The following is a 25,570-nucleotide window of genomic DNA, read 5'->3' on the forward strand; positions in this document are numbered from 1 at the left end:
TTGATTTAATATTTAAGGCCTTTTTGGAAATGAAAATTAATTGCCTCATCGTACTCTTCACAATTTTGTATTTCAGATTCACATTAAAAAAGTCACCACCTGAGCATCTCCTGAGAGACCAATACGTTTTTCTGTCCGTTTGTTGATTAAAGATAGTGAACCATGTACTTTTTTTACTGAACACTACCTCTTGTGAACCTACTGTAGACGCTTGTCATTTCCACTTGGAAAGTGACTCTTCCACGGATGGTATATTCCTTCAAACCTAAGCTGTCCTCCAATTTTAACTCAACTCAAACATTTTCCAGTTACGACAGCCTGTTAATATGACTTGTACTACTTAGGTATTATACTAATACATAAGAGTTGTACATATTGTTACATTCCTTAAATTTGAGAAAAAATGTTAAATACATTTTATGAAGGGGGTACTTTTGAGATTCATTTATTTTACTATTATAGACCCTCTTTTATAGATTATCAGGGATTATATATAAATATATAAATATACATAAAATGTTATGGAGTTAATTTATTAGAAACAATTTAAGTACATATTTTTGTGCAGTAAATTTTTGAATCAATACTTTTTTTGAAATACAATTACTTTGCTTTTTTAAGTTCTTTCTGTATTTTCCTTCGGAAATGCAAACATAAGTTAATGCCATTTTTCAAATTCACTGCCATTTCAGAGTGATTCTAGGCTGATTTCCTAACAGAAGTACTTTCTGACAGTAGCACCTGCAGTTTGGCTTTCCACAGTTTCAGTTCCCATAGTCAGCTGTGGTCCAGAAATATTAAATGAAAAGTTCCGGAAATAAATAATTCATAGGTGTTAAATGGTGCGCCGTTCTGAGGGGGTGATGCAGTCTCACCCGGCCCCTCCGGCCACCAGGACGGGGTCACCCGTGTCCGTCCTGCACCTCCCCTCACGCCGTCACAACGGCATCGTGTCATCGTGCCTCACAAGAAGGAGGGCGAGTACAGCAAATAAGACAGAGATGGACCACAGTCACACAACTCTCATTACAGCCTGTTGTTATGATTGTTCTTTTATTAGTTATTTTGAACCTCCTCCTGTGCCTAATTTGTAAATTTTATCATAGGTACGGATGTACAGGAAAAAACATTACATACATATATAGGGTTTGGTACTAGCCGTGGCTTCAGACATTCCCTGGGGATCTTGGAACATATCCCCTGTGGATAAGGAGGGGACTACTGTAATTGCTGATCTTGAGCAAAATATTTCAAAGGCATTAGTCATTCCTTAAAGCCAAGATTTGTAAGCCAGTGTCCTTTTTGAGGCTTGTTTTACTATATTGTGTGTGGTGTGTAGCCACAGAAAATCAGTCTGATAAGTTTCAATGTGCAGGGATGATGCCTTCAACCCAAATCGCCATGGATTTCACTCACTCCATTCTCTCTTTTCTTATTGATCCTTATATACCTGCAATCATGAGTTTTGACAAAATGTTTTCTAGATAATGCTGTTGTGTGTCATAACTGCTTTAATATTAAAGAAAACCAAAATTGTGATACTGGTTTTTGATGAAAGATATTGTAGCAGTTGTATGTTTTTCCAAAATGATTTTTCCTATTGTATTAGAACTTACAAGTAAATTCATATCTAAAGCGTATTATTCTTAAACATGCAGTCCCAAATTCTGAAACATACTATAACATACTATAACAAAAATTTTACCAGCCTTATCAATCAGTGGTCTTTACAAGGGTATTTTATTTTTAAGATTTTCTGAATTACCAACATCAGTTCCCAACAGGTGACGGCTGGGGGGGTGGCTCCGAGCTCTCACAGGAGGCACTGGCGCCTGAGCCAGGGAGCCTGCAGTCTGAGGCGGCAGAGGTTGGGAGGCGCTGGTGAGTAGTGTCCATGGCTCCGCATTTGGATAATGTTCGCTTTTCTTTATTTAAAAGTCACATGTTCCCAATGATTTTTATGTCAAACTACAGTTAACATTTTTTTGTGTCTTACATTTAAAAAATCTTACTATTGACTTCTTACAGGCAGATTTCATTTGAAAATAATATTTTATTATAAAATTTGGCACTAGCTTACCATACTGCTGAGCAGATTACCAGGTGAACATCCAGAGGGCCAGTTAGAAGTCCCCTCGTTCCCCGCTTCCGAGAAGCCAACTCCGATCGCAGGGAAAAGCCTCTGGAGGTCCCGAGGGGCACTTCCTGTTACCCTGCCCTATGCAGACGTCTCAGCCTTCAGACGGAGCCTTTTCCTGCTCACTGTCCTCCAGGACTAGCTCATCCCTCCTGTCCGGCTTCCCAGGCCTCTCTGGTGCCCCTCCCTGAGTCGTCAGCAGTGCCTAGTAGTGCCTGGCACACGGCAGGTGCGCAGGCAGCTTCTGGATGAGGGACCAGCTGTTTCAGCCCCTTCCTTCTCAACTCCCTGCACCTACTGCCCTTGCCACACATTTACATGCTCACTCAGCTCTGGAGGTTTGGATTGTTTATGGGGCATGTATATGTGTGTGCATGTGTTTCTCTGACCAAATTCAAGCTCCTGAGGGCAATCCTGAAACTTGTTACATGTGCTCTGCGGCAGCAGGTGCTCCTAGGCTCATTTTTGTTTTTATTGATTTCAGATAGGAAGGGAGAGGGATAGGGAGGGAGAAAGAAACATCAGTGATGAGAATCATTGATCAACTGCTTCCTGCAAGCCCCACACGGGATCGAACCCACAACAGTCATGTGCCCTGACCAGCATTGAACCTTCTGGTTCATAGGTCAACACTCAACCACTAAGCCATGCCGGCTGCGCCTGGTCTCATTTTTAGTTGCGCTCTCCTTTCCCCGAGCACTAAGCTGGACAGAGCAGCCATGCTTTCCTCAAGCAGGAAGTGATAGTGGAGGCGTAGGAGTTGTGTTGATGAGTGAGGGGTTGGGACAAATCAGAGGTGAAGAGTCCTGGAACTGAAAGTAAACTACTGACCTTGAGAGGACACGGAACCACTTTAGTGAAAGAGTACTTCTACAAATAAGTAAGGCATGGATTTGGCATCTGGTGTGTATTTCACATAACCAGTCACTCTAAGTAATGGCCGCTAGACACATGGTGGTTCCTTAAACCAATAAGCCGTTCGCTCCCCCCTCACCTGGCTCCAGGGACGGCGCAGGAGCCACCTGTGGCAGGTGCCCCGTGGGGGGCAGCACGGGCACCGGACATTTCCTGCCCTGCAGAAACCTGCTGCCCAGCACTGAGTTGAGCTCACTAATAGGAACATGTAGAAACCAGAATGATGAGTTTTGTTAATTAGGTTAAAAGTAGACATGCAGAATATATCACAGTGCAAATGGTTATTGTGGGTAAGGGGTGGAGGACCTATTTCTAGCATTCTGAGAGCCAAGATGCCTGTGTTCTTTGTCCTCCTCCTCAGTGTTCTTTACAGCATGTCCTGTACCATACTCTGTGGACAGAAAGAGCAATGGTGTGAAGCGGTGAGATTGAAAAGCTTTGGCAAAAGAGAATGCAGTGGGTTATTTAGCACACAGACACGTCTGTTACAGATAAGAACATGTACATTAACTCAGCCATTAGAGATGTCTTTGAACAAAGGTGTGGCTTTTCAAAGCAATGGTTGCACCATTCAGTAATCAGGTGTCATTGTTAATCACATTATTTATCACGTGAACTCCGTAAGCAGTTTTCTCAGGCTAATGAAGTCAGAGATTCCAAACAGGAGGAGGCGTCATTTGCTGGTTTAAGATGGAAGCCACCTAAGGAGAAAAGCACGTAGCCTTAAGCTGAGAGGCCTGGCTGGCAGCGAGGGGAAGGGACCGGCATGGCCCAGGGAGTGGGCACAGCCAGCAGCCGGACCACGTGGGCAGGTGGGTCCTCCAGCAGAGAAGAGCCCGCCTGTCCACACCTTGACTCCAGCCCGAGACCCTGAGCTGAGCACTCAGTCCAGCCTCCCTGGATTTCTGAGATACGAAATGAGTTTCTCAATTTGTGGTGATGTGTTAGGTAGCAATGAGTAAAAGGTGAAGAGGGAAAATCTTCATACAGATTCCCTCTAGTATAGTGGTGGTTCCTGGCAAATGCATGAGGAAATCCTACTCCTGGGCCTCATCTGGGATTTCTATGCCAGAGCTCTGCTTCATTGGAAATTTGTTGACAAAAACTTAACAGCATTTTAGTAGTGCTTCTAAAGGAACTGCTGGGAGTCAAAGGAATCCAGCAGTGTATAAGGAATCTTTCTCCTAGAAAAAGTATTACCTTATGCCGATTTACTCTGCTGAGCCTGTCAGTGTGTTATTTAAGAATAATGAACAGTAGTATTTTAAATAAGATACTAAATTAGGAGGAAAAATCCTTCTGCCTTTATGTAGAGAGCATATGATCAATCTACTTTGTATTGAAGTACTTTTTTTTTTTTAAACCAAAACTTACTAAGCACAGATCAAATCCTATAGTGCCAACCAAATTTTTGTACTTGGCAAATATGTTCCAAAATATCTCTACTTCCAAGCTGTTAATTGCGAGTGAAGTTTATTTTTGTTTGTCCATTAATTTTTGTGCTTATTTTTAGTATAATGCTATACTTACCTTTGATGTAAGTAAAATAAAAGGGGGGAAAATGAGAGGCTAACACTGTCAGAGGTCAGAAATTGGGGTCATAAACATATCTTAGTGTTTTGAGGGAACTTACATATCACATCTCTTTCTTTTATAGAAAACTTTTCCAAACTATGTAGCAGTCTATAGTGTAGAAGTTAGTTTGTTGTAAATTTTAATTAATCTTAGCATGTTTCTTTAATGCATGTGGATATACCATACTGACAAGACTCTTTTCCACTGTATATTTTTCAAAAAAGAGGATTTGTTACTGTGTCTGTAACATCAATCTCTATATATAAACCCTTCTCACTGGAACCAGTCCCCTCTCCAGTGTGGGCACTAACGAGGTCATTTTCAAAGGGACGGGTAAGAACCTGGCACTCCCCAGTGTATGAGTTCAGAATTTATGAGACACCATTCAGGAAAATAAACTGAGTGTTGAATGAACTGTACTTTGTGCTATTCCCAGTGTTGTTCCTGTCGCAGTAAAAATGTAGTCTGTGTGTAATTAGGCTGTTTGTTGTGGGGAGTCCTCAGATGTCAGGAAGCTATTGCACGTGTCCCCTGCTGCTAGCACTTCCTGATTTAGTAGCTAGCAAACTGCCTTGGAATCAGAGGTTCGGTACTCGTGTGATTAGCATTTCACAATTTATTTGTAATGCTGTGTTTGCTGAAATGGGATGAAAACATCTTTTGAATACATTTTCTGAGCCTTAAAAATGGTGATATCGCCAGTACTGTAAGATGCACTGCCAGCAGATTTGATACTCTTCATTTAAGTATAGACAGTAGTGTTTTTTAGGAGATTTAGAAGTCAGCTGATTAAACATAATCATGCTTCATTATGGAATGAGAAACGAAGTGTTTTCTCACCGAGGACACTGCTGGGAAAGGTGTTCGCATCGGGATGTTTCTGGACGTTCCCCTTGGAGAAGCTGCCTGAGGAACTGTTTCCCAAGTTGTAGTCTCCTTAACGTATTGTACATATTCCTTACAATGTCGTCATTGGTTGAATGGGTAATACCTGTAGTAATATTTTAGGTACCTCTTAAATTTTCAAAGGAAGATTATTTTCAAATTTGCTGCTATAACTTAATAACTGGTCCTGTTGACTGTGCCTTTCATCCCTGTTTGTGCCACACCGATCATGTGTATTTGAAATAAAGATGTTTAAAAATCCATGCTGAATCCAAGATTCCCTCTAATAAAAAAAAAGGTAAGACTTCATGAAGCAAATTTTATTGGTTGTAACACTGATATAATAATAGATTTGAACTGTTTTCAATTAGAAGACAGCAGTGGATCCTCTGTGGGTTTTAGAAAACGGTGGTGGTTCTGTATGATGCAGACACTCATGCACTGTGTGTCTGTACAGCTCCAATGAGGAGCGGCCACCACGGGCCTCTTCACTCGAGAAGTGTGTGCTTTTTTAGCGGAGAAAATGCTCTTAAAGATATTTAGGGCCTGAAGGTTAGACTAAGATACACACCCTACACCCTGCATAAATGTTTAAAACGCAGCCCATGGAGTATTACAGCCAATACGTGTAATACAGCCAGTACAGTATATGGAGGCTGAGTTAAGTACCTTGTAACAGGGGAAAGGGGAGCATGTTATGATGTTCTTCAAACAGAAGCTCTTTGAAGAAGGAGTCACACTGAAAAGTTTTACCTAATTTCCTCATGCCTTTAATACTTTGTATATAATTTTATGTGCAAGTATTAGAATAAAAAATACATGCTTTAGTTTAAAAATATTTATTATAGAAATGTACATTTAATTCGTTTTAAGGAATGTATGACAATAGTGCTAACATATATTTCCTCAAATTCACAAACTTTACACCAAGATATCTACAATAAGAGTTTATTTACAAGTTTCCTAAGAAATCTCTTCACCAATACTGTTGACACAGTTAAGATGTACAGTCTCACTTTTTTCACTTCACTCTGTATTTGTAGAAGGAACACAGTGTGTGGGTGAAGTTCCATCCTAGTGCTAGTGACAGCCCGTAGAGCAGAACGAGAGGTGCAAATGGGTAGAGAAGAATTACTGTATTTTTCAAAAATGGCAATGCTGGAAAAGAAGCAAATCCAAATTCATTTTTAAAATAAGGAAATGTGACTAATAAATGAACATCCTGGCAGACAGCTCTTCACTACAACATGGGCCAAAGAGGGACACTATTTCAGGCAACACAGAGCTATGAAGCCAGAACCATCCTAGATCTCACTGTGTTCTGTGTTGCCTCCTTCCTCACGCTGGGAAGAAACTCAGAGGAGTTACTTTAGCACAAAGGCTGAGCGAGAAGCAAGTCCAGGACTAAGATCGAGAATGCTGGACAAACATCACAAATATTAATGAAATTGGTGGTGAGTTTAAACTTCTGACAACTTCAGAAACCTCTAAGAGTCCATCTTAAAGTACCAGAGGTAGATATGATAGAAAAAACACAACCTCCAGCTACTTTATTTTCCAAGGTAAGAGAGAGTTACTCTTCCACTGGGAAGGTGCGGTCTCCACTAGCACACCGAGCCTCAGGAAAGAGCTGACGAAACAAGTCTGTGCCCAACATCCATGATGCTTCCTGCTCTCCCTACGCCATGCACCCTTACCTACACACCTCACACAGGACGCCCCGCACTAACTGACCTGAGCTCAGGAAGCTGTTCTAAACCAGAGCCTAGCTGGCATGGCTCAGTGGTTGAGCGGCAGCCTATGAACCAGGAGGTCAGTTCTATTCCTGGTCAGGGCACATGCCCAGTTGTGGCTTCCATCTCTAGTGGGGTGTTCATGAGGCAGCCAATCAATGATTCTCTCTCCATTGATGTTTCTCCCTCTCCTCTCCTCTGTGAAATCAATATATATACTAGAGGCCCAGTGCAGCACAAAATTCGTGCACAGGGTGGGGGCGTGAGGAGGGGCAGGGAGCCCTCAGCCTGGCCTGCAATGCTGCCAGCATCCTATGCCCCAGCCGGCCTCTGGCCAGAAGCCCACCCACTCCCCCGTCACCCCTCTGCGGGCCAGGGCACATGGGAAGCTGGGGCTGGTGGCCAGGGTGACACTGCCAGCATCCAGCCCCCTGGCTGCTATGGACACTGCCATCTTTGTGATGATGTGATGTTTAATTTGCATATTACCCTTTTATTAGTATTTTTAAATCCAGTTAGAAGCCACAATGTTGCAGCATGCTAATCACAATAAGACAGGCCTCTCCCCTGAACTGGAGAAAGGATTACCATTACCTCAAACAAGGTATTATAATTTGAGGTATTTGGCTCTTTAATGGAGATCATGTCTTAAAGGAAGACCAACATAAATATTTCCTCATATTAAGAAAAATGAACTGATAGGACTTAACAATATTTGCAAACATATACTTGTATCAGAAGTTGGGCCTTATTTTCTGGAATCATCTAGAGACCATATCTATAATAATGAAAGCATAATGTGCTACTTAGACTGAACAGCTGGACGACCTTCCAGACGAAGCTGGGGCTGCGGCTGCGGGATCGAGGCAGCCACCCTGGCTGTGAGGGAGGGACTGGGGCAGCTGTGAAGGCCTACTCTCTGCAAGAATTGCGTGCATTGGGCCTCTAGTAATGATTATAGAAATGCAGAACGAGGCACTCAAGTTCATATGCCCATTCATCTGACCGGCCTTCTCCTCTCTAATCTACCACTGGTAACTCAAACCTGAAAGCTGGAGAAAAAGGAAACTGGGCATGGTTTCTCTAGGTAACGTGGAGAACCAATATGGTTTGACATGGTTCCCTGAAATGATAAAGTTACACACCAACTATGCCACTTTTGAGATGTGTGACATGTCAACTTAATCTCTCTGTGCTGTGTTTCCTCATTTGAAAAACGGGGCTACGTAAACCTATAATTAATAAAAGCATAATATGCTAATTAGACTGGACGTCTGGGCGACCTATAGGACAAACCGGGGCTGGGAGGGTCGAGGTAAGCTACCGCAGCTGGGCCGAGTTCCTTGCACAAATATTGTGCATCAGGCCTCTACTATTATATAATTATAAAGATTAAGTGACATAATTCATATAACGTTCTTGAGACAGTGCCTACAAAGGCTCCATAAAAGTAAGCTAATCGTATTACTCTTACAGATTCCCCCTCTGTTATGTTTTCAGTCAACCAAAAAAATGAGTTACTTACCACTGTAACCCAGGAAGGTTATATAGATGTAATAGCCAATAGCAATCAACCAGAAAGTATTTCCAACCAAATATCCAATAAATGTGTCTGTTAGGATGACATCTGCCAAAGAGATACAGACAATGACTCTCTTCATTGCACACTATGCTATGAGGACTTTTACAAACTATTTTGAGAAGTAACTGCTACTTACGGTTGATGAAGAACAGCTGGATGAAGTGCAGAATGACTAGGAGAGGATAGAAAGCATTCAGGTGCACATCAAAGGCGTAGCCCCACTCCACATCGTAGTCTCTGCTCTGCCGTTTCACCAAATACTTGTTAGAGATAAACCTGAAGAGCAAGATTAAAATTTCTTTCATAATACAATAAAAATTCTGTGTTTACTGACTAGCGTCTATGTACCAAGCATTATTTCATACACTAGAAATACAGCAGTAATCATAATTCAAAAACTCTGCCCTCAATCTAGACCACAACAGAATGTGTATGTTGGATGGTACCATTGAATGAAACAGTAACCCTGCTGGGTACTCAACTGGTTGGAGCATTGTCCCGTACAACAGAAAGTTGCAGATTCTATCTGTAGTCGGGGGGCATACAGGAGGAGGGAGGTTAGAAGGAAAGAGGAAGGAAGGGAATGACAGAGAATAGAGTTGATACGCAATGTTAGGTATGATGGTCACAAAACATACAGGTGATGACCCAGGCAGTGATGAGAATTACCTGGAACAGAGCACTTCAGGCAGGCGGAGGCCACCACAGGGTGGAGGAGATGGTGGGGTACAGAGGATGTGACAGGTGCTTGGTGTGTCTGAGGAGACCACTGTGCCAGGAACAAGCAAGCAGTGTTGCAGGAAATGAAACCAGAAAAGAAATGGGAAGCCAGATCTTACAGAGTCCCTGGCCATTTTAAGCCCATTTTTACTCTGGGTGAAATGAGAGATCACTATTTCCCAGCAGAGACACTGTTTTGATCAGGTTCCTGTAGCCACAACTCTGAAAACAGACTACACTGGCAGGGGTCTTCAAACTGCGGTCCGCAGGCCACATGCGGCCCGCAGAGGAGTCTGATCCGGCCCGCCAGGTTTTTTGGGCAGTGAGCGCAGCCGAGGTGTTACAGTAGGAATTAGTAGTTCATATAGTCCGGCCCTCAAGCTCTCTGAGGGACCGTGATCTGGCCCCCACTTTAAAAAGTTTGAGGACGCCTGGACTATAGGGACAAGAATGGAAGTGGAGACACCAGTTGAGAGGCTCCTGTGAGAGAGGTAAACAGTGGTAGCAGTGCAAGTGGGGCCAAGTGGGACATACTACAGTTAAATGGCGGCACCAATAGGATAGCAGGCGCTGGATGTGGACTATGAGGGGGAAAAGGTCAGGATGACTGATTTTGCCTTAAACACGCGGAAGGTCAAGCTGATATTGACTGAGGCTGGGCAGGAAGGAGAGTACAAGAGACTGGATTTGGGCCTGTTATGTGGAAGAGGACTATTGGTACGGACTAAGAAATACATGGTCGGACTGTGATCCAGGCCCTCCAGCAAGGCTGGCCAAGCCTGTCAGACCGTCTCCTAAGCTTGTCCACAGGTCTCCCAGTGGCCTGCCTCAGCTACCGTGCTTCCAGCTGGCCTGACAGGTGACCCAGCACTGTTCCCTGAAACTTCCCCGGGGCTCACACGTGCTCTCATGTAGTTCCCACTCTAGTATGGCTAGTCCCTGGAACGTGCACAGACCATGCCAGCTCCAGCTCCAACCGGCCAGCCAAAGCAGTCCTGGTGGGACCCCTGGGCCTCTACAACGAAAGCTCCAGCCCCAGTGTGAACTGCCTCTGGGACTCCCACAGCCCCTGAGCAGGTGCCTCGTAAGTCTGAGGAGTGTGTGTGGCTTGCTCTGAGACTCCCCTGGAGCTGTGGGAATTCCAGAGGTAACTCCAGCCAACTGGCAAGGCAACCTGGTGCAGCTTCACCCTCATCTCCTACAGCGAGCACGTCAAACTCGCTGCACGTGGCCCACAACCTATACTTTCTGGCCCAGCCAATATAATGGTCTGTAAGAAACATTTTAATAAAACTTTTACACGTCCTGTTACACAGAATTAGTAACAAACGACGACGTTTGCTAATGACTGAGTACTATAATGGTGCTGCACTCAATTCCCTTACGCGCCTTACGCGCAGGCGCACCTTTCTCTCCACCAATACCAGCAGCCGATGGCCACGTCATTAGTCTCATACCGACTTGTTTGGTGTGTGCACAGGAAACATTTTGCTTTTGGAGGACAAGGAAAGTAGGTTTATTTGCGTTACGCTTATTAATTTGTGTAGTTATTCAGAAAACATTGGTTTTTATTAAAATGTTCTATTATGTCTCTATCGAAAGAAACCCACGTTTCTATGAAAACTGAAGGTGTTTTTTTGTGTGTGTGTGGCCCACATAAACTTCAACCTTGTTTATTTGGCCCGTGTAAGCCTTTGAGTTCAACATGCTTGCCCTGCAGCACCTGCATGCTCTAATGCCAGCTGCCCTACGGAAGACACCAACCTATGCCTTCAAGACGGGGGGAGGTTGCTGTTTTGTCTAACTCATAGAAACAAAGAGAAAGAACCAAATTAAGACAAAAAACATGTTCTAAACAAAAAACCAGAATTAGAATTAAATGAAAATGGGGAAAAGCTGTCCATTAGATAAAGACTTAAAAAACACTAAGGATACCCACCAAATTTGGAATAGATTAACTCAGTGAGAACATCAGCAAAGAAACAGAAGATATAAAATAAAACCAATTAGAATTGAACATTAAATAAAATGAAAATTACACTAGAGGGAATCAAGAGCAATTAGTTGATGAAAAAAATAAAAAATGAGTCTGTGAGCTGAAAGACAATGAAATGGAAATCACCCAATGAACTAGCAAACAGAAAAAAAGAAAAATAACCTACAGTCAAGTTGGCAGAGTAGGTCAACTCTGAACTTGTCTCCTCCCAAGATCACACCAAAATTACAACTAAGTTATAGAACAACCATTGAGAACCACTTCAAGTGTAGCTGAACAGAACTGTCATAATTAACGATTTAAAGAGGCAGCTACATGAAGACTGTAGGAAGGGCATATACTTGGACCGGGCAGGTCCCAAACCCACAGTGGGGCAGTTATGAAATGGAAGGGATAAGTCGGCTGTGGAGGTCCAACCTGAGGAGCGAGGAGTCACAGCCCCACACTGGACTCTAAGACCTGGGCATCCAGTGCCAGGAAGAGGAGTCCCTATAATATCTGGTTGTGAAAACCAGCTGGGATGTGATCAAAGACAAAGGGCTGCTAGATACTAGGCATTACTTACTCTTAAAGGGACCATGCACAGATTCACTCACAGAAGGGACGGCAACTCAGAACAGTTCAGAAACATACCGGGAGGAGCTGCATTTAACTTCAGAGAGGGCTGGAGTGGCAGGGGTCAGGACAACTCACAGGAGGGATGGAAGCACTGGCAGGCACCATTGGTCCTCGGTTGATCTCTCACCCAACCAGTTCTGCATATGCGGACACCAAACCTTCCCATAAAACTGACTAACATTGTTCCCTCGTCCTGATCACTGCCTAAGACCCCACCCAACTTGCTCGCCAAGCCTCTGCCTCTCCAGGCGGCTCCTCTACCTAAGAAGCCTGCCTTGGATTGCACTGTAGACTTTTCCCCAAATCTTCAAACCTCACACAAGTGATGGCTGTTCTAGGCTTCCCTGCAAACTTCCCCAAAGCTCCGTAAACCCCAAACAAGCAGCAGCTGGGACCTTGGTGTCCATTGTAGCTTTTCCCAAGTGGCCCCAAGCCCGGTACCAGGAGACATCGGCCTCAACTTACTTTCTAACTCCCATCAGGTGGTCCCAAGCCTGGGATAAGCGGAAGCCAGTCTTGGCCTGTAATGTAATTCCAATTAAAAGGCCACAAGGCAGGCCCATGTGGCAGGCAGCCTCAGTTTGCAGTATAGCCTCTCCCACGCATCTTCAAGCCCAACACAATCGATAAACCAACCACAACTCCAGATCACCTTACAGCTCCTAACAAGAGTCATCGAGCCTAGCACAAGTGGTGCCTCAACTTGGCCTTGCACCAGAATCCCTTCCAAGAAGTTCCAGCCCCAACAAACGTGGTAGATGGCTTTAGACCACACCAGAGTGCCACCTAACCAGTTCCACAAATGGTACACCAAAGAGCAGCCTCGGCTGGCACCACAGTTCTGCTAAAGCAACAATCCCACCTGTGGGGTTAACAACTTGTCTGCTATAGTCACATCCAGCCCTCATAGTCAGCCAGAGATGGTCAAAACCAATAAATGGTGGTGGTGTAGCAGCAACTACAACCGGAGGGCACACCCAACCCACAGGGAAACCCCTGGAGCAACCAGCTCAGGTGACCAGAAAGACTGCAGAACTCTGCCCAAGAGGACACTTTCTCCATATGGCCGCTCTGCCAAGACCAGGGGACATAGCTTATCTACCTCATACACAGCAACACACACAGAGGCCAGTCAAATGAGACAAAAAAGTACGCCCCAAGTAAAAGAGCAGGGCAAAACTCCAGAAGAACTAAATGAAACGAGTTCAAAGCATTGGTTATAACAATTTACAATGAACTTAAAGAGAAAAACAGATGAACTCAGGGAAAACTTCAGCATAGATACAGAAACATAAAAAGAAAGATGGAAAACTGAAACAAGAACCAATCAGAAATAAAGAATACAGTAACTACGAAAGAATACACTGGAGGGAATCAACATCAGGTTAAAGCAGTGATATGGAAGACAATGTAGTAAAAAACACCCAATCAGTATAGCAAAAAAGGAAAAAATAATTTTAAAAAATGAGGATAGTTGAAGGGACCTCTGGGACAACATTAAGGCCACCAATATTCATACCATAAGAGTTGCAAAAGGAGAATACAGGAAAAAACGGATCGGAAACCTGTTGGAAGAAATAATGGAAATCTCCACTAATCTGGAAAAGGAAATATACATACAAATTCAGTAAGTACAGAGTTTCAAACAAGATAAATCCAAAGAGGCCCACATCAAGACATATCATAATTAAAATGCTAAAGACTAAAAAGAGAAAAATCTTAAACATAGCAAGAGAAAAGCAGTCAGTTATGTACAAGGGAGTCATGCCCCCACCGTAAGACTTTCAGCTGATTATCTTACCAGGAATTCTGCAGGCAAAAAAAGATTGACGCACAACAATCAATGTGATGAAAAACTAAAACCTACAAGAAGATTACTTTAACCAGCAGGATATCATTTAGAATTGGAGAATAGAATATCCCAGATAAGATAGGCTAAACAAGTTCACCACCACAATACCAATATTACAAGAAATATTAAAGAGATTTCTTTAAGATAAAAGACCAGCCCTGGTCTTTTATGATTCTCTCTCATCATCACTGATGTTTCTCTCTCTCTCTCTGAAATAAAAATTAAAAAAAAAGAGATAAAGACCAAAAGTATGGAAAAAATATACAGGAAAGAAAAAAAATTTCACTGAAAAAGGTCAACAGTAGATCAAGCAAGCTAGTACAAAGTAGGAATTACAACAATAAATTCAGGGATGCACACAAACACACATGCAAAAGAAAAAAGTAATGACAAAACAAACACGGGGATAGTAAAAATTGTAGTGATTATAAAATGTGTTTAAAATTAAGTGATAATCAAATTGAAATAGACTACTATAACTACAACTTGGTGTGTGTGTGTATATATATATATATATATATATATGCACATCGTTAACCACAAACCAAATATCTAAGAGATGTACGCAAAATATAGAGAAAGGATTCCAAACACAACACTATAGAAAATCAACATACAAGAACGCAAGAGAGTATGAAAGGACCAGAGGAAACTACAACACAATCAGAAAACAACTGATAAAATGATATACCTACCAAATTACTTTAAAAAATGCTCCAATAAGAAGACATACAGTAGCTAAATGGTTTAAAAAACAAAGGAAAACACTGTACATATGCTTATCTACAAAAGACCCACTCCAGATTAAAAAAAAATCACACACACTAAAAGAAAAAAGATAAATATATATTTTATGCAAATGAAAAATTTTAAAAGTTAGGGTAGCAATACTTTTATCAGACAAAATAGAATTTAAAACAAAAGCTGTAACTAGAGATGAGAAAGGCATTTAATAATTATAAATAGGTCAACTCAATAAAAGGATTTAACTCTTATATATGCATTCAACTTAGGAGTTCCTAATTATAAAAAGACAAGATGGACAGGCATAAAGGGAGTATTACAATAGTAGGGGACTTTCACACCTTACTGTCTTTGACAGATCATCCAGACCAAAGAAAAAAAAAATCAACAAGAAAATAGTGGCCTTGGCGCCTCTGCTTCGGCTCAGACTAATGCTGGACCCACCACACCCTCCCTGCCAGGCCCTGCAGCCTCCCCCCAGAAGTCAGGGGGGAGTGCACTGCTAGCCAGGGAGGAGACTAACTTCCCAGGCCAGGGAATTACTGGAACCCAGGGAGGATGGAGACTGCCAAAGCTGTGATGTGCGGGTGAGCCAGGAGGGCCTGTGGAGGAGAGGAGCCAATCCTACTGGGAAGTGCACTCATCGGGGCCAGGAGAGGGGACTGGCGGGCACTCCCAGGACTGAGCCTGCGGGACCCTTCACTTCCCGGAGGACCTCTTGACAGGGAGCAGGATGGGACGAGACAGTAGGACCCAGAAAGAAGGGTCAGCCCTGCCCACCTAAAGCACAGGGGAGGTGGCTCTTACCCGCCCTGCAGAAGGCTGCTTCTGAGCTGCCTTCAGTGACCTGACTGGGCTGGAATGTGTGCCCTGCTAGTGCAGGAGACTCAGATATTTGATTGGAGTGCCAAAAAGGGCCGACTCTCTTTTAATCAATTTATTTGTTGTCGTTGATTTTGTCTTTATCCCATCCTGCTTGAGATGGCAGCCAGAGGTGCCATGCCAGCAAGCCAGGCAGAACTGAGGCATTGAAGGAGAGGAAGTGGCTGCCCTCTCTCCTACTATCTAGCGGCACTACACCCAGCACAAGTTTGCTCAAACCATCCTATCACAGACCATGGTGCCCCTGCAGAGTAAAATTCCATGAGGGGGAAGAGAGAACTCAGAACAGGGGTGTTAAGTGTGAGGCCTCAGGCAGACCCAGCCTCTGGGCTACAGTGTTCCCACTGAGGACCCGGGTCTGTCTATCAGGCTTCAGGCAGGTTGCCAAGGACCAAGCAGAGACTGTGACTCACAGAGACATTCCTGGGTGGCCCAGGATCAATACACCAAATGGTCAGATTCAACAATATCAGAGCAAAATCCAGCATGCTCCACACAAAGCAGATACAAGGGTATTTTTTTTCTTTCTCTTCTTTTTGCTTTCATATCTCGTTTCTTTCCTTTATTATTTTGTTCCTCTTTCTCTGTTCTTTTTTTATATTATTTTTTCTTCTTTTCCATTTATTCTTTTCCTATTATAAATTTTAGTGTATTCATTATTACTTTTTAAAATAATAATTATTTCAGCCGGGACTGGTTTGGCTCAATGGATAGAGCGTCGGCTTGGGGACTGAAGGGTCCCGGGTTCGATTCCGGTCAAGGGCATGTACCTTGGTTGCTGGCATATCCCCAGTGGGGGGTGTGCAAGAGGCAGCTGATCGATGACTCTCTCTCATCGATGTTTCTAACTCTCTATCTCTCTCCCTTCCTCTCTGTACAAAATCAATAAAATATATTTAAAAAAATAAATAAATAATAATTATTTCATTTATTTGTGTTTCCCTTTCTTTTTAATCCTTAGTCTACCAAATTACTATCAATGTACATAGACTAAATTCTTTTCTCTTCCTTCTTTGCTTCCACATCCACTTTTTGTTCTTTTTTTTTACACCCTCTAATTCTTTGCTCTCATGTCTTTTAGTATTCATTTTACTTTCACTTTACCTCTATCTCTTTTTATTTTATTCTTTAGCCTTTCTTGTTGTTTGTTTTCTATTTGGTCTTGCTTTGTTCTCTCACCATCTGTATAATACCTGTAGTTAGGGTTGAGCCTCACTGCAAGTTGGAGGAAATCCCATTCACAAATAGGAAATCAATAAACGAGACCAAATCACAACAGGAGATCCCAAATAACACACACCAGGGGGATACTGCTAGACTGTCCTGCTCTGGAAATCAGAGACTGCACCACGGGGTCCAAAAGAGCACTTTCTACATGAGGCCACCCCATGAAGACTGGGAGACACAGCAGTTCTATCTGGCAGACAGAAACAAACACAGAGAGACAGCTAAAATTTGAAGACAAAAATAAACGACCAAATGAAAGAAAAGGAAGAATTATAAAAAAAATTTTTAATTAAATGGTGATAAACAACTTATCAAACACAGTTCAAAGTAATGGATATAAAAGACACTTCAGGAACTTAGAATTTTAAGGAACTTAATGAGAACTAAAAAACATGAAAAGGGAAAATGAAACCACAAACAGTCAGAAATGAAGAATACTATACCTGACTTTATGAATATAAAGAAGAGAATTAGCCGGGACCGGTTTGGCTCAGTGGATAGAGCGTCGGCTTGCGGACTGAAAGGTCCCGGGTTCGATTCCGGGCAAGGGCATGTACCTTGGTTGCGGGCACATCCCCGGTGGGGGATGTGCAGGAGGCAGCTGGTCGATGTTTCTCTCTCATCGACGTTTCTAACTCTCTGTCCCTTTCAATTCCTCTCTGTGTAAAATCAATAAAATATATTTAAAAAAAAAGAGAATTAAAAGTGAATTGGATGAAGCAGAGGACTGAATAAGTGATTTGTAAAACAAAGTAGAAATAAACACCCAATTAGAGGTTAAAAAAAAAAAAAAAAAAGTTAAGGCAGCAACAGACAGATAGAAAGTAACACACCAGGGAGTTCCCATTAGACTGTCAGCTGATTTCTCAACAGTAACACTTAAGGCCAAAAGGAAATGGCACGAAGTATTCAAAATATGTAATTAATAGGAAGGGCCAGAATCCAAAACTACTCTATTCAGCAAGGCCATCAGTTAAAATTCAAGATGAAATAAAGGCATTCCCAGAGCAAAAAAAGGCTAAAGGAGTTTATCACCACAATCCAGAACTGCAAAACATGCTAAGGCAACTGGTGTAAGAAGAAAGAGAAGTACAGCCATATAATTAAAATGTCTATACTACCCAAGGCAGTCTACGGATTCAATGCAACCCCTATTAAAATAGCAATAGCGCCGAAACCAGTTTGGCTCAGTGGATAGAACATCGGCCTGTGGACTGAAAGGTCCCGGGTTCGATTCTGGTCAAGGGTATGTACCTTGGTTGCAGGCACATCCCCAGTAGGGAGTGTGCAAAAGGCAGCTGATCGATGATTCTCTCTCATTGATGTTTCTAACTATCCCTCTCTCTTCCTCTCTGTAAAAAATCAATAAAATATATTTTTTAAAAAATAGCTATGGCATAGTTCACAGAGCTTGAACAAATACTCCAAAAATTTATATGGAATCAAAAAAGACCCCAAATAGCTGCAGCAATTTTGAGAAAGAAAAACAAAATTGGAGGAATCACAATACCAGATTTCAAGTTAGTATTGGCAGAATAACAGGCATATTGATCAATGGAACAGAACAGAAAACCCAGAAATTGACTCAAGCAATTATGCTCAATTAATATTTGACAAAGGAGGCAACAGCATACAATGGAGTCAAGAGGGTCTCTTCAATAAATGGTGTTGGGAAAATAGGACTGATGCATGCAAAAAAAAACAAAAAACAAAACAAAGAAAGAATGAAAGAAAGCAACTAGACTACCAACTTACACCATACACAAGAATAAACTCAAAATGGATAAAAGGCTTAAATATAAGTTGTGAGACTATAAAAATCCTACAAGAAACCACGGGCAGCAAAATCTCATACATCTCTGGTAGCTATATGTTTACAGATACATCTCCTAATGCAAAGAAAACTAATGAAAAAAAAATAAACAAACGGGACTATATCAAAAAAAGAAGCTTCTGCACAGCAAAAGAAACCATCAACAAAATAAAAAGAGCCCACTGTATGGGAGAACATATTTGGGAAAGATACATCAGATAAAGGGTTAATATAAAAAAATATAGGGAACTCATACAACTTAACAAAAGGAAGACAATCCAATTAAAAAAATGGGCAAAGGATCTAAATAGACCCTTCTCCAAAGAGGACACATGGATGGCCAAGAGACATGAAAAAACTAGAAGCCTGATCCACAGAATTTGTGCAAGAGTAGGCCTTCGCAGCCCCGGCTTCATAGGAAAGGTCATCCGGACAGGCATTCCACTGTTTGGCCGTTCAGTCGATTTGAATATTGCGCTCTTATTAGTATAGATGCTCAAAGTCCCTAATCATCCGAGAGATGCAAATCAAAATGACAATAAGGTACCATTCTCACACCTGTCAGAATGGCTACCATCAACAAATCAACAAATAACAAGCACTGGAGAGGATGTAGAGAAAAGGGAACCCTAGTACACTGCTGGTGGGAATGCAGACGTGTCAGCCACTGTGGAAAACAGTATGAAGTTTCCTCAAAAAATAAAACATGGAACTGCCATTTGACCCATTGTTCCACTTCTAGGAATATACCCTAACTAGTGGCCTGGTGCAGGAAATTTATGCACATTAAAAGGAGAACCCAGAGCCCAGTCCCTGCCCACCCACATGTGCCTCAAAATCGCGAGAGATCCAGACCTGGCCGCCCACCCCCATTGGGCTAGATCTAGACCCAGCCAGTCAAGCCCCACTGGGCAGGGGGTGTAGCCTCAGGTCCCCCAGATGGGGTGAGGCCCCATCAAGCCCCGCCAGGCAGGGAGGCACAGCCTCAGGTGCCGCAGCCTGGCACCGGGAAGGAGGTGCAGCCTGAGGTCTCCTGTCAAGCCATGTTGGATGGGGGGTACGGCATGAATTCCCCTGACCCAGCACTGGGGGTGTACTTTGAGGTCCCCCGTCAAGCCCTGCTGGGGGGGGAAGGGAGGAAGAGCACAGCCTGAGGTTCACTGTCAAGCCCGCTAGGCGGGGGGGCAGCCTCAGGTCCCCTGGCCCGGTGCTGGGGTGAGGGGGTGCGGCCTGAGGTCCTCTGTCAAGTCCCACAGGAGTGGGGAAGGGCATAGCCTCAAGCCCCTGCTGATTGCTCCTTAAGGGAACCTCAGCTGTGGGTGTAGCCATCTTTGTGATGGAGTGATAGCTAATTAGCATATTCCTCCCTTATTAGATAGGATTAGATAGGATAAGCCTGAGACACCAAACAGAAAGAATGTAGGCACCCCTATGTTCAAAGCAGCACAATTTACCATAGCTAAGATCTGGAGCCCAAGTGTCCACCAGTAGATGAGTGGATAAACAAGCTGCAGTACATTTATGCCATGGAATACTGTGCAGCAGTAAAAAAGAAGAATCTTACTCTTTGGGACAGCGTGGAGGGACCTGGAGAGTATTATGCTAAGTGAAATAAATCAGCCAGAGAAAGACAATATCACATGATCGCACTCATGTGTGGGATCTGATGAACAAAATAAACTGATGAACTGAGTGGATCCAGAAACATGAAAGCATGAAATGGATTATGAAATCTCAGAGGGAAGGCAGGGGAAGGTGGGTGGGAAGCGATCACTGAAATAACTTGTATGCATATATGCATAACCCACAGAAATAGACAACCGGTTGGTGAAGGCCTGGGGCGAGGTGCAGGGGCAGGCTAGAAGGGGTCAATGGGGGAAGAGAGGACAGATGTAATATAATACTTTCAACAATATATATGAAAAAAAAATTTAAAAAGAAAGAATAAAATAGTATGGTGATTCCTCAAAAAATTAAGAATAGAGTTACCATATGACATAGCAACCCCTCTTCTGGATATCTACCTGAAAATTTTGAAAACATTTCTTTGTGAAGATATATGCACCCCTATGTTCACTGGCCAAGACATGGAAACAACTAGTGTTCTTAGATGAGATGTGTTACATATATATACAATAGAATACTACTAAGCCCTAAGAAAGGATGTAGTGCCATTTGCAACGTGGATGGATCTTGAGAATATCATGCTAAAGTGAAATAAGCCAGTCAGAAAAAGTTCACTCATATGTGGGATATAAAGCTGAAAGTAACAAATGAACAAACAAGAAAAACAAACAAAAACTCATAGACACAAACAACAGTATGGCGGTTAACAGAGGGAAAGGGAGTGGGAAACAGGAAGGGTAAAGGGGGCCAAGTATGTGATGACAGAAGATAGATGACTTTGGGTGGTGGACACACAATGCAATATACAAATCATGTATCACAGAATGTACTTGAAAATTATGTAATCTTATTAAGTAATGTCATCCCAATAAATTTAATTAAAAAAGACAACCCAAATAAAATTATAAATGAAGGAGAAGTGACATCCAACACCACAGAAATACAAAGGATTATAAGGAAATACCACAATTATATACCAACAAATTGGACAACCTGCAAGAAATGGTTAAAGTCTTAGAAACAATCTTCCAAAAATACGTCAAGAAGAACCAGAAAATGTGAATAAACCAATAACTATTAACAAAATTGAATCAGTATTAAAACAAAACAAACAAACAAAAAAAACCTCCCAACAAACAAAAGCATGGAACCAGGTGGCTTCATAGGTGAATTTCAGCAATCATTCAATACCTATCCTTCTCAAACTATTCTAAGAAATTGAGGAGAAAGGTTCCTAAGCTCATTTTAAAAGCTAGCATTATCTTGATAATCAAATTAGAGAAAGACATTACAAAAAACGAAAATTATAAGCCAATATCCTCGATGAACATAGATACAAAAATCAATATTAGTAAACCAAATTCAACAATATATTAAAAAGATCATATCATACGCCAGGACCAACTAGGATTTAATCTCTAGATAGAAGGCTAGTTCAATATCCACAAATCAGTTAACATGATGAACCATGTAAACAAAGGATAAAAATCACATGCTCGTATCAATAAATTCAGAAAAAGCATTTGACAAAATCTAGCATCGATTTATGATAAAATCTCTCAGCAAAGTGGAACGTATCCTAATATAATAAAGGCCATGACAAATCACAGCCAACATCATACTAAATGGGCAAAAATTAAAAATGTTTTCTCAATATCAGGAACAAGACAGGATGTCCACTTTCACCATTTATATTCAGCAGGTACTGCAAGTCCTAGTCACAGCAATCAAACAAGAAATAGAAGGCATCCAAATAGTAAAGGAAGAAGTAATTAATAATGGAAGTAAATAACTTGTCATTGTTTGCAGATGACAAATCTTCATTAGTCATTCAGTATTACCCCATACTCTCAGACCTAGTATGCTGTCCACATTTCTGTTTTTCCAGTTGGTACTAGAAATCATTGATTCCGTCACCCCCCAGACACTTCATCGTGCTGGTTACTGTGGAGCCTGTGGGATGACCTCAATTCTCATTTCTTATTTTTAGCTCCTCACACCATTCACAAGATATGGTACTAAGTATCATACCAAAGGTACTAGACCCCAGGATGACTTGGTTTCGGTGGCCTCCAGTCAGCGCATTCATGCAGAATTGCAGAAATGCTTGCTACAAACTATTTCCTCTGAGAGCCACATTTATTTATAAAATAAGTAAATTTTATTTTTCCATTTGCTATATTCCCCATGGATATTTTGATAATAATATGTGGCTTACATTAGCAGCATTACTTTTAGGCCAGATTTTAGAGTAACAATTTATTGACTATCTAGCACATACAAAATCTCTACTGTACTAGTCTCCTATAACTAGAAGTTATAAAGAAAAATAATAGGCTGGTATCTTCACAGGTTTTACAGATTCAGAATTTTGAGAGTATTGATAACTACCATTTATTGAGCACTTACTACATGCCAGGTGCTTTCCTATCACAATCTTCTCAAATACCTTACAAAACAGATAATTCCATTTTACAAAAGAGGAGTCTGGGACTAAGAGTTACACAGTAAATGACTGAGCTGGCATTTGAACCCAGATCTCTCCATGACTAAAATGCTCCATACTGGTTTCTCTGATATACACTGGCCACCCGCCCTACTCAACCACAGCCCTCTAAATAAACCCCATTTCTAACCCACAACAATAAGTTCAGCCACCACACCCATTCCCTTCACAGAAGAGCCCTGTATCTGTGAGGACACTGAAAAACCAAACACCTCATTTACATTCAGTACACTTGTTAAACTAAACCGAGACCAAGTCAGATTGAGAGCCTTTTGAATAAAATTTGTGTATCTCCCTCAGCAGAAAGGAACCAAAATTTAATGAGAAAAAAAAATCATTTTTTTTTCAGGTATGCTACATTTAATATCAAAAACTCAAAGAAACATAACCTTCTAGATCTTACACATTTAATGGTGACCCACTGACAAATGAAGCAGAAAAATAAGCCATCATCCAAACCACTTTTAGCTAACTGCATAACATTTTTGCAAAATCAGGAATTTTTTCAGTATGATATAATCATCAAATCACGTATTTGCTGCATGCACTTTGACAACATAGACATACTTAGAGTACTTTCTGAAACAGGCAGACACAAGAGGCAAGTCACACCAATCTTAGTAGTCAAACCGATGCTCTCGGTTCACCTACCTTGTTTCAGTTTTCACTGGCTGCTGTGCCTTGAAGCAAGCCCTAAAGGAAGCCCTAGAGCAGCATCTGAAGAATCAAAGGCATGGTACTTACCACATTAGAGTTGAGATGAGAAGACCAACGCCCACACAATCTATGAACACAACCCAAAGGAGCAGCTTTATCATCTTAAAAAATCCCATGTCCAGCACAAAGCCAAATCCCACAGTGGACACTGAAAGAGAGATTTACAAGGTTCATTCAGGCACTTTGCAAGGTTCCGGGGATACTGGACAGTCCCTGCACCTCCAGATGCCCTCGGTCCAGCAGGGTAGAGACATGTAAACCAAACCCCCAAGATGTGTTCTATGTGATTAAGAAATGCAGGCCGACTCGGGACACGGAAGGGCCATTGAGATATCTCCTTTACCAAGAAGGACCTTGTCTGTCTGTGGTTCACAGGGTGGTCCCGTTAAAGGTGAGAAAAATCTACATACTTCAACACCCTGAAGACTTTCCCTAGACTAGAAGTAGTTTCTCAAGTTCACATCAGTATTTTTACAAGTCTCCCTCTGTACTTCCCTGGTGGTGAACAGCAATTTACAACCCCGACATTCCTTTTCTCAGTCAGTTTGCATTTGGGGATGGATGTATTTATCACAGTAGTTAAAAGGCATGGAGTGTCTGTCTCTATTGCTCTGCTTTTTCATGTCCCCAGGTAACGATTGACTCTGGCAACACAGCCTTCTTTCCTGTGGGATTTGTGAGGCTTCAGGAGAGAGGCAGCAGCTTTAAATAAACCCCATTTCCGACCCTCAATAATTTATAACAAGAGTCCCCAAGTGACAAGTCCAATCAAACGCTCAGTTTGTTTTTCAACCGCTGTGCAGATCAGCGAACACTTACCACACAGCCAGACACTTAGCAGCACCAAGAAAGCGGGGTCGTCTCTGGCCCACTGATCCTTCGTCTGCTTCCGATAGTGAAAGTTCCTGTACACCCGCTGCGGGGAGGTGAACAGGTAGAGCATCTGCCAGGCGGCAAACTCAAAGTCCATTTGCCGGAAGCGAAAAAGCCTTCTCAGGTATTTGTAGCGCTTCGCTCCCGCCGTGTGTCTCGCCGCATCCCTGGAATTCAGCGCTCCGTTCCCCTGCAGCGGGGAGCTCACCGAAGTGCTCGGCAGCATCTTCCTACGGGGGCAGAAACCTCTGGCTAGTAACATGAAGAAAGTGTCGGCTACTAGGGCTCCTTTTCTGAGACATAGAGGAGGGAGGTCACCTGATGTGTGCCCCATTCCTTGAGAAAGGTCAGCTGTCATAGCGGCCAAGGGCCACACCATTCTGAACATAGGAACACCTATAGGGGCCATATGTCCATCCCAGACAATGAGAGAGAGATCAAATATTCTGGCTCTCAATCCCGTCCTCTGTAGTACCCGCCTCTAAGGAAATGACCTAGTCACACAGGTGGTCGGTCCATCAAAGCATTACCAGGTCTCCAGAAGGTGACATAAAAGTAAAGCAACACTAAAGCCCATGTTCTGCTCCACGAATAGTTCATCGGGAGACCCGTGGGAGACCCGGCGAGCCACTCTGCAGCCAGCGCCCCCCAGCCCCGCTCCCCAGCCTCCGGGCCGCCCCCGCCCGGCGCCCGCCAGCCCCGCTCCCCAGCCTCCCGGCGGGCCGGCCGAGGGCGGGGTCGCCGGGGTAACAAACAAACCGCCCTCTCCTATAGGAATCCGACACGGCAGTGCCTCTGAGTATAAGCACGTCCGAAACTCTGCCCGGGACACCTCACACCAAACATTCCCCGTTTATCTGAACTCCAACTCGAGCAGAGTTCCTCGGTTCTATCCCGCCCCCCGCCGCCGGCCCAGCAGCGGGCCCGGTGTCACTCCGAAGCCCGGGGACGTCCCGCCGCAGCGGACAGAGGACAGGGCACCGGGCGGGCCCGCGTCGCACGGAGCGCCCCTCAGGACTCACCGGGCGCCCCGCGGCGGCCTCCACCGGCCGCAAACCCCCGCCCTCCACCTCGCCGAGCCGCCGAGCCCAGCTGCGCCGCCGTAGGACCTACTTCCCTTCCCGCGACGAACGCGGCCCCCCGGCGCGCCACGTGACGTAGCCTACTTC

General features: G+C 43.0%; 2 protein-coding genes across 9 annotated transcripts in view; one reads left to right on the forward strand and one right to left on the reverse strand.

Annotated features, from left to right (window-relative positions):
• MGAT4A (alpha-1,3-mannosyl-glycoprotein 4-beta-N-acetylglucosaminyltransferase A) overlaps nucleotides 1–1,522 on the forward strand; it is a 70,594-nt gene extending 69,072 nt beyond the window's left edge. For all 5 annotated transcript variants that reach the window (XM_036454083.2, XM_036454084.2, XM_036454085.2 and 2 more), the window contains one exon: nucleotides 77–1,522. In XM_036454083.2, the coding sequence (XP_036309976.1) occupies nucleotides 77–103 (27 nt within the window). In that variant the 3' untranslated portion in view covers nucleotides 104–1,522. The remainder of the gene's footprint in view (nucleotides 1–76) is intronic.
• A 4,037-nt stretch (nucleotides 1,523–5,559) lies between these two features.
• Nucleotides 5,560–25,567, reverse strand: UNC50 (unc-50 inner nuclear membrane RNA binding protein). Of its 4 annotated transcripts, none has more exons than XM_036454086.2 (6): nucleotides 25,424–25,567; nucleotides 24,348–24,631; nucleotides 23,556–23,676; nucleotides 8,964–9,103; nucleotides 8,771–8,872; nucleotides 5,560–6,670 (listed from the first exon to the last, which is right to left on the reverse strand). In XM_036454086.2, the coding sequence occupies exons 2-6, from the start codon at nucleotides 24,625–24,627 to the stop codon at nucleotides 6,534–6,536; spliced, it is 780 nt and encodes a 259-aa protein (XP_036309979.1). In that variant the 5' UTR covers nucleotides 24,628–24,631; nucleotides 25,424–25,567; the 3' UTR covers nucleotides 5,560–6,533. The 4 variants fall into 4 exon arrangements, with proteins under 4 accessions (XP_036309979.1, XP_036309981.1, XP_045443206.1 ...); XM_036454088.2 differs by having other exon boundaries at nucleotides 24,348–24,627; nucleotides 25,424–25,553; XM_036454089.2 differs by having other exon boundaries at nucleotides 6,658–6,855.
• Between the last annotated feature and the right edge of the window lie 3 nt (nucleotides 25,568–25,570).

This window comes from Pipistrellus kuhlii, unplaced genomic scaffold (assembly GCF_014108245.1).
Source record: "Pipistrellus kuhlii isolate mPipKuh1 unplaced genomic scaffold, mPipKuh1.p scaffold_m20_p_27, whole genome shotgun sequence".
Classification (NCBI taxonomy): Eukaryota; Metazoa; Chordata; class Mammalia; order Chiroptera; family Vespertilionidae; genus Pipistrellus; species Pipistrellus kuhlii.